The sequence below is a fragment of the Pagrus major genome, chromosome 17, assembly GCF_040436345.1.
Source record: "Pagrus major chromosome 17, Pma_NU_1.0".
Lineage (NCBI taxonomy): Eukaryota > Metazoa > Chordata > Actinopteri > Spariformes > Sparidae > Pagrus > Pagrus major.
In genome coordinates, this window is record NC_133231.1 from 27,485,964 (window position 1) to 27,495,830 (window position 9,867).

General features: G+C 41.5%; 1 protein-coding gene across 1 annotated transcript in view; it reads left to right on the forward strand.

The window, feature by feature from the left end:
* The window catches only part of LOC141011861 (ubiquitin-conjugating enzyme E2 E2), a 28,994-nt gene extending 21,156 nt beyond the window's left edge, over positions 1-7,838 (forward strand). The window contains exons 5-6 of the mRNA XM_073485187.1: positions 4,596-4,743; positions 6,979-7,838. Of these exons, the coding sequence (XP_073341288.1) occupies positions 4,596-4,743; positions 6,979-7,076 (246 nt within the window). The 3' untranslated portion in view covers positions 7,077-7,838. The remainder of the gene's footprint in view (positions 1-4,595; positions 4,744-6,978) is intronic.
* Positions 7,839-9,867: the final 2,029 nt, after the last annotated feature.

Sequence of the window (9,867 nt, forward strand, 5' to 3'; positions counted from 1 at the left end):
TGAGGGGAAAAAGTGGTTTTAAATCTTATTTTGGTACAAAGTCACCAAACGTTTTAAACATGCAGTGAAAGTGAAGTTCTGGCTCTGTCCCTGTTCATTAAGCTCCTGGTCCTGTTAGCCCAGGGGCGTTGCCAAGATGGCTGCTGAATGGCGAGCCTTGCCTAAAAGGACTTTGGTAGTTGTCCTCATACAGATTTCATGCACTGCTGAGTCCTGCAGGATGGTGATGACTGACTGGTTACCTCGCATACTGATGGCCTACTTTAGAGAAAATCAGGAAGTGATGAGGAAAATGCTGTACAGACAGATTGCGCAAAGTTCAGGGAAATTTCCCACAAAATAGTGAAAAGTATCCAAAGACGTCACGTATTTATTATTCAGCCCTTTTGCTAAATTATAGTTACATCACAGCCTGGTAGCAAATGTTCCACAGCCCAGGGAGTGGGAGTCCTCGCTGTACAGGATGAGCAGGTATAGAAAATTAATGGATTGTTGGACTGATGTAGGCAGTAGTGGACTTTTTTATGCATGTTGATGACAGCATAATGTGATAAAAATGAAGCACCAGTTCAAGAGAATTATGGCAGTAAGCTAGTGCTGCACATTATATCACACTGGTGTCATGGTAATGGCTCAGAGTCAGTACTGCAGCTGTTGACGTGGCTTCTTTACAGCCTGGTTTGCACTTTCCTGCACTTTTGTTTTATGAAGAATCGTCGTGATTTTATGCTAAAAATCTGTGCGGTGCCTGATCCTGACCTGCGGGCTGCTCAGCTGCTGAAGAGCCGCTCCTCTTGTTTTATGCGCTGCTGTCTGCAGAGCACTTTCAGGTTGTTGAGGGGATGTCATCATTGAACACGCAGACCCGTCAGGGCCAATCTCCCTTTAGTTTGCCGTGCACCCCATTACCCTTTCACTTGGCCTTCATTTTCTCTCCTCTGTGTTATGCACACCCCTCCCCGTACTCACTCGCCCTCTTTTCCCTCTTTCTCGTCCTTTGTGCTGTGTAACCACCAGCTCTGTGTTTGACAGCAGACTCAAACAAATCCACAGGCTCCGGCCCAGCTCTCTGTTGCCAGAGGGACTCGAGTGTTTCCGCCCCCACCGATACCTCCTACCCCTCCGACACACTGTGATCTGCAGCCAAACCCCCCTGCAATCACACACCAAACCCTTCGGCCTGTAGCTGCTATACACTCCCTCACTATAGAAACGCTCCAGTGGAGCTCAGTTGCTGAATTCAATCAGACCTCAGGCTTGGGAATTTTGGATCCAGAACCCGACTCGCTTTAAAAAATCTCTAAAACAGAAGAGCAACAAGAGCTGACAAGTTCGCCAGGTGGATGAGTTTCTGTGTCTGAACTCGGGCCAGGAGAGGAGCAGTGTCTGCACCAGGGCCGGTTATTTATAACGTCCTGCCCTGTGTGATTTTTGGGAATGCCAAGGCTCATTAGAGATTTCCTCTGGAGGGTCAGGGTCAGGAGGGCCAGATGTTGGTGATTGGTCCTGACACTTGACACCACTGTTTGCCTCGCTGCTCCAAACAGATGTCAAGCTCACATCCAAGCCGAGACAGACCACATAAACAGTGGTAGGTCGGTTGTCTGCTTGTTTAAGGTGTTTTGAAATGAGCATAAAACAAAGGAACATCACTCCACATGTTAAAGGAATTCATTTACACGCGGGTGCTGCAGTACAGTATTCAAACAAGACCGACATGAAAGCTGTTATTGTTTGTTGTTGTGCTTTGATTTGACACCATGCTGCCCTCTGTTGGTCTGTCTCATTCAGTAAAGTATCATGAGATTTGCTCGAGGAGGTGTTAATCTCTGACCAGATGAAGTGAAATGCTGTTTTCAAGCCACCAAAAAAAATCCAAACTGTATCTGGTTCACTGACTGCAGTGAAATACTGTCCTTCTTGATATACTGTGTATTTGTGGCGACATGCTCATCCAGCAGCAGTGACAAATGGTGTTAAATGGGCCTCGGTGGAGCAATCAGGCAGGGCCATTATGCCGGTACTGATGCTGATACATCAGTGTTAATGTGAATAAAAGAGAGAAAGGAGGTGAAAAGACCCACAGCAGCTTTTAAATGTCCTCCATGTCTCACCTGTTATTACTCCCAGTTTTAACAAGCTTCTCCACCTCACAGACTCCACAACAAATTATCTTCCCTCCAGGGTTTTAAACTCCTCCCTCGTCACAAATTATGCCGTCGATTTTTTTTTACTTCATCTGCTGCGAGGTCATTACCGATCACTTGTTTCCCTTTTATCTCTTCCTTTATCTGCAGGTTTTCTGCATTCATGCTGCATCTGTAGAGCGGTGACTCCGACTGTTGAACTTAATTAATATCGGTTGCTTAAAGTGGTCATTCATTATCATTATCAGGCACAGATTGGCCGCCGGGACCACCGGCAATCTGATTGGCCTGAAGTGTCGAGCAGTGTTAAAAATGCTAAATTAATAACGGGTCAATGAGAGAGAAAACACAGTGCAGCTCTCAGCACGTCATATCACAACAGACTCTGAAAAAACTCAAGCATGCTGTAAAAAGCAGATGATGCACATGGAAATAATCTGGAAAATAAAGACTTGTATACTCTTTCTTGTCAGGTGGATTAAACACACTCAGCTACCAGAGCGTTATGATGATTAATTCATGTCCAGTCGCAGCTCTGAGGAAACGCCATCTGCAAAACAAACACCCGTATAAAGTGCACAAAAAGATATCTATGAATATTAAACTGAAGACACTTTTTAAACTTTTGATCGGTTGTGAACAGAGCGACTGTGGAGGCTGACGTCAGATTCCTCTCCTGAATCATGATCCCAGTCCGCTCTCAATCATTTTTCTGTTATTGCGAGTTCCTCTGAATAAGATGAGCAAATTACCACAAGTGTAACTGCACAGTAACTGCTACACAATCCAATTTTAAAAGATCATATTAGATGGACATTATGGGGAAAGATGATGGTGGTGTTCCTGACAAAGTTTCAAAGGATAATTGGATGAATCTCTGCTGCTGTTCTTCTCTTTCTCTTCATGAATGTCTGCCGTCAGGGTACAAACAAGGCGAGTCGACATATTCAGATGTTTTGAATCATTTATCAAATCTGTTGCAGCTGATATTTGTTGTTCAACAAATGGATTTATTGTTTCAGCTCTAAATCATGATTGCACAAAACAAATGATGTTAAAATCTACTGAGGCAGTTCAGCACAAAGGATCACCAGTTGTTTAATGTGGTGACGGGTTGTAGTGAGCTGCTGCAGCTGTGTGTGTCAGTTTGCTGGAGAAGATGCATCAGAGAAAAGGAAGCTGACTGTTTTAATGGCATTTCATTATAATGCTGAAACAAAGAAACAATGGTTTGTTATTAAAGGCAAATAAAACAAATGTGGAGCATTTAGTTTTGGTCGACGATCACAGGCCTCGTTCTTGACTTAAAAGGTCGGCGGCTTCAGGGTCACGCTTGCTAAAGTTCAAGTAATTTCGTGGTCATTTTGAGTAAACCGTGACATCGAGGGTCGTGTTGCCTTTGATGTCCAACAGCAGCTTGTCAAAGTGACTTTGTTTTGTGTCGGTCTCAAAGGAAAAAGCGGGTTTGAAACGTAGGGAAACAAAACAATTATTCCCTTTCATGGGAAAGTTAGATGAGAATGTCAATATTACTCTCAGAAGATGCTCAGCTTAGTTTAGTTTAGCATAATGACTGTAAGCAGAGAGAAACAGCAAGCTGGGCTCCCTCAAAAGATAAAATGTCTGCCTACCAGCACCTCTAAAGCTCAGTGATATTACACATTATGTCGGTACAAAAACTGACAATCTGTAGTTTTATGGTGGGTTTTCTTTCTGTGGATTTGTTGTGTGGCAACTTCACAATGACGACAAGACACCAGGAAGCTCACTAATCAACTAATAATTCATTTCTGAGCTGTAGAGGTGCTCGTAGGCATTTTTTTTAACTTTTCCCCTCCTCTCAGTCTTAAAGCTGCGCTAATCGCCTGCTGACTTGAGCTTTGTATTTAACAAAAGATATGAAAGTGGTATCAATCAGCTGAGACAACTTTTGGTAGGAAAGCTGGTAAACTTATTTTCCAAAATGTCAAAATAATTCAAATAATTCCTAATTAATTCAACTGATGTGAGAGCTGTGTGTTAAAATAGCCACATCCTCTTATTTTATTGTAAGTATTTCTGGGATCTCAAAGAAGATATTTGCACATCCAACTAACTCAAATGCAGTCGGACACTTAGAAAGCGTCACTGGGTCTCAAGAGTTTTTCAGACACTCTTTGCTAAAGTACTTTAGAGACCGAAATTGTGTGCGGGAAGTATTTCTGGGCAAAAATATGTGTAAGTAATTCACAGCACAGAACAGTTTTCTCCTTCTTCGGTAACATTTCCAGTAAAGTACTGAATTGCCGACAGTAATTTTCAAATTAACATCTTTTCATCTGGATTTTATTTTCACACAGTGACTTCATGTAGTTGACACGTCTTCGCTCCACCAGTGTGAATGTTTTAAAGTCCCGTTTTCCTGTATTTGGCAGACGGGATCATTCTGTTTCTGTTTTGTGCGTGCAGGTAACATTTCGTACGAGGATCTATCACTGCAACATCAACAGTCAGGGCGTGATCTGTCTGGACATCCTGAAGGACAACTGGAGCCCCGCCCTCACCATCTCCAAGGTGCTGCTGTCCATCTGCTCCCTGCTCACAGACTGTAACCCAGGTAAGATCCACACCTTCATGGTATTTATTTATTATGAGACTTGTGTGCGAGGTGTCTCGGTGCTGGAGCAGCTTGAAGAGCTCTCTTTAACTGAGAGCAGTTGTTCTGTTAAACACATCAAATTGCCGTTTCTTTTCTCTTATTTGAACCTAATGTTTATTTTTACTCGAGGCCAAATTTCAAGCTGACAGGCTGTCAAAATTATGTTTCCAGACTATTAAGTAAGCCATGACCAATTCAACCCCTCATTGTTTCCCAAGGCCGTCCAACACTGACAGATCTTTGGCACAGTCGGTGGCCCGAAGTTGTAAATAATAAAACCAAATTTTCACAGCAGGAAATAGCAACTGAGCCGCTCAGAGAGGAGATCCACAATGACTGTTTAAAGAAAAACTAATATTATCTTGCATAATGCTTAGAAAATGTTAATAGGGATGTGATAAAGTGGTCGAAAGTGTGAACAGGTGTGAGGGGAATGAGCGCAGTGCTGAAAAATGAGTGGAAAAAGCAAGAGAATTCATGACCTGGAGAAGGAATAATTGGGTCAAGATGTAAGATGGCCGTTTTGTGCTGCCTTACAAGTAGCAATTTTAAGTTCAGCGTGATAAATGTGAGCATAATGGAAGCCAGCCAAGTACAGGGCATTAACTTGCAATATGGTGGTTTTATAGTCAATTTAAGTCTTTCCACAACTCCTCTCCCTCAGTCTCCACACAGACTGTGCTGCTACTGGAGGGGTTGTCTCTGCTTTTAAAATGATTGATGGTTATTGATACAGCTGAAGTTGAGATGGAGAAGTCACGTCTACCAAAGCCATTAGAAAGCGAATGCTGCATCTTCCCCCCCCCAGAGAGAAGTCTTTAACAGTTTGAGCTACGGTTGATCAGCCGCCGTGAATCTGGTGAATGGTTTTAATAATCTGGAATTAAATTCCATTTGTATCAATCGTAGTTAATGTGAATGGAAAAAATGTAGAAAATCAGTCATTTTGGCCATTTTTTTAATATACTGAACTATAAATACTTAATTTTAACCTCAGTTGCTTGAATTTGCATGTGATAATTCTTAGATGATTTCAGAGCAGAATTAAGGGGAAATACTCCAAAACTATGAACTGCAGATGTACTTATTTACTCAATCGTGACCACATTTTGTGATCAGATCTTAATGCACAATTAAGTTAAATGGGGAAGTCAGAATTTTTAATGTCCAATGTCAAGAGAAGCAGTGCCATGGACGACATCGCTCATTTTTAAATCTCTTTTGCGAGAGAAGACTCGCTAGCTACGGCTACTGCTTGTAGTTTTTGCTCGGCTTGAATTAGCGAGCAGGAAGAGCGGAGACGAGACAGTTAGGTGACCTTTGAACTCGCTGAGCAGATTTTTTTCTTTTTGTAAGAAATTGGTCACGTTGTACAGATGAGACATTGAGATCATTAACGTGCATTCTGTCCTCATCCAGGTAGAATATCCAGATACAGATTGCATGTTAATGCTTTGTACAGGGTTCCCATGGGTCCATCAAGGCCGTTAAAGAAATGGACATAAACAGACATTGACCCTTGAAAGTGCTTGAATTTATAATTAATCAATATGTATAATTGCTGGGGATTGCATAGACCCTTCTCAAGGACCCCAAGCTTTAAGACCTTCCTACATCTACACAGAACAAAACATTAAAAAAAAGAATCCAGATACAGATTGCATGTTAAATACCAAATATAAATTGGGTTGAACATTTTAAACAAACATCAAACGCAAGGCCAAGTTTTCTAAAGTCACAGTTTGAGACATGGATCAAGTCTAATTACTGTTACAACAGTTTTTATAATGAGAACTATCAGGCTTTACAGAAACTCACAGACAACAATTAAAAAGAGGGATCGTTCTTTTAATTTAATTTTTCCAAGTATCTGACATGCACTACAATCATTTAGAGGAGCATAATTGTGTTGGCAGAATAATTAGACACATAAACAAAACGCTGCTTCTCAGCATATAGCAAAAGATCCAAAAGATCCAATAGATCCAATAGATCCAATAGAAATTCGATCATTATTGTGACACATCCTCCCCTCACACAGTCGTTTACATAATCTGAGCCTGAGAAGATAAAAATCTTTTGGAGGACTGTTGCAAACTCTTCACGAGTCTCTGTTTACAGTAGACACACAGTAATTATACTTGATGATTAACACACTCTCTCTCTCTCTCTCTCTGTCTTTGCTCCTTTCAGCCGACCCTCTGGTGGGAAGCATCGCCACACAGTACCTGACCAACAGAACAGAGCATGACAGAATAGCCAAACAATGGACGAAGAGATACGCCACATAGACTCCCCGCCTGGAAACGTCCCCTCCTTTACCTCCCTCGCCCTTCACTGTACCTCTCTCTACCTCTCGCTCTCACCCATAGTCTGTCAAAGCACACTCACTAAGTGCAACGGTATACCTGCCCTCCTATCACCCTCCTCCTCCTCCTACTCCTCCTCTTCCTCCTCCACCCCAACATTTTATCTACCTTTTCTGTGTAAAAAAAAAAAAAAAAAAATCAAACAAGACAAAAAAATGTCCTTTGTTCCTTGTTGACTTGAAAGCTTCTTTTTTATACAAAGAGTAGATTGGGATTTTTATTTTCCAATATCTGAATGTTGGAAGTATTGTATTGGAGAAAAAAAAACACAGAATATTATAATTATCATACGCATTGTCCTCCAGCTATACAGTATGTATTCTCATTTTTCTTAGTGGCACCTGGAACAAACATGCAGAAGAAATGCTTTGACTTTGTTTTCCTTGTTTTTTCTGTCGTTTTATTTTTTTTGTATTTGTCATCAATATGTTATCTGCATGGAACAGGAAGGTTTGCGTCAATGGATCCTTCATGCTTTTTAACTTCCTCTGATTTTGTTTGTACTGTATGTATTTTTTCAAAGGCTTTTGAGGCAGACCACAAAAGTATAGGTCTGCCTGTGAAAGAGGCAGGACTTGTATATTTACTGGCTACCCGCCACCTCTGCAATTGCAGAGTGGTTTGTTGTGCACTTGTATTACTGAAGCACCCAATAAAACACACTGTGGTTGGCTTGTGAGAAAACGCTCGGCTCTGTTTCGGTTTGTGTTCGACTGCAGCCTCCGTGCCGCTCGTATTTACACCTGCTCACCGACCATCCGTTCATTTCTTTCATGTCTCCGCTGATTATAAATGTTTACAGTCAGAAAACACCAGCTCAAACAAATCTTATCTAATCTGCTTTAGTCGGGCGTGGCTCATTACGACTCCCGCCACATCTTACAGCTTTTATTACCTCTATCAAAGAGGTGTGATGTTTTCATCTGTCGGGATATCTCAGGAACTCTTTGGGCAAAAGAAGAAGTGATTGTGTTTTGGCGATGGTCCAGATCTGGGATGTGTTTTGTTAGTTGAGTTTGATCCCAATCTTGAGGGCATGTTTACAGGATAAAGAAGACAAATTAGAGGGTAGGAATTCAATGACTCTTGTTACAATACTTAAATACCCCTATGATGTGTTTAAGTGCATTTAAATGGGTATTTATTCTTTGTTTTAGGGATGGAAATGTCAATCTATCAGTCGTGCGGTCAACCACTTTCTTTCAGACTGAAAGACTCAAAAACTATTCATAGATATTCATGTTCCCCCCAGAGGATAAAACCCCTACTGACTTTTCTTCTAGCTCCTCCATGAGGGTGACATTTGTGTTTTCTTTAAATTGGATAAACTGCCATTAAAATTCAGCGCAGACACTCGTGCTCCTCTTGTTATGAAGGACTGAAAGTGCCGAGAACAGCTTCACAAAGCCGCCAGCATGAATGTTGACTCTTTTAAAATATTTATAAACAAACAAACATGAAGACATAAGACAAAAACAAAGCCTCCTATTCTAAATAAATAACACCTGACCAAGAGATGAACCGATGTCTTTGAGATAACTTGGTGGGATTTCTGGAAAAACGGCAAAAGCTGGCAACATCTGTGGGACGTGCGAGAACAAGTCCCCTCCACTGACACGATGATCAGCGTTATTCACTTTACCCTCGAGATGTTGTGGCTGATCAGTGTGTGAGGTCATTAATTGTCAGAACAGGGTTATGATTCGAGGTGACCTTCAGGATACAGCTCACACCTGATATGTTCATCATCCTCTGTTTGATGGTGCAGCTCGATTGAGTTTGTTCATCCTCCTAACGGGAGTCTGTTCGAGGGTTAAGGCCTCGGTTATTACACCTCTCACAGCCATGAAAAAAACCCACCCTGCAAATCTGTAGGCAGCGTGAGTATTTGGGTCATAGCCATCTGTGAAAGAAGGATCCCCTTGGCTGCTCACCACGGTTGACTGCATGAAAAATCTCCCATGCTTGTGTGATAGAAACCAGAGTCACTGTACAGAGGTAACGTCCCTCGTGTGTTACAGTCGATACCGGTGTTGTGCATTTAAAGAGATCGTAGTCGGAGCACTTGGTAGTTTGGCTGTAGACCGTGAATGCCTTCCTCTACATAACATCATCGACCTCGTAGTGACACAACTCTTTCTGGATCACCTGGTGACCTCTTAATATATCAGACTCTGATCATTTGTCTGCCTGCTCATCACTGTGTCCAAGGACATACCTTTATTTAAAATGATCTCAGCTATTTACTTGTTCTATATAGATTATTTGAGTAGAACAGCTGGGAAACAAGGGATATTATTACCTATAATTTTTTTTTTTTTTTTTAAATACTCACATATGTTTACCACTTTTCAAACCACAGAGACTTCTTGGCGTCACCAAACCCTCCAGAGTTACTCATCATGAGAGTGAAAGTCAAAGAAAACACCTCAAGTCTACGTGTAATTCAGTAAAATGTGAGTCACACTTGTCTCATAAAGGATCATTTTCATTTTGGTCGACATCAGTGTTGTGGAGATTTTTAGTTTGATCGTTTTAGAGGCTCTCCGTCAGCCCGCAGAGAATCAAGGCCATTCAGGATTTCACGAGGGAATAAAGTAAAGTGCCTGAGTGAGTATCAGGTTTTTAGAGAAGTAGATAATATCCAAAGTATTCAAAACAGAAGGACAGGACATGCTGAAAACAGTCTTTGTTGTACGACTTGTTCAAGCTG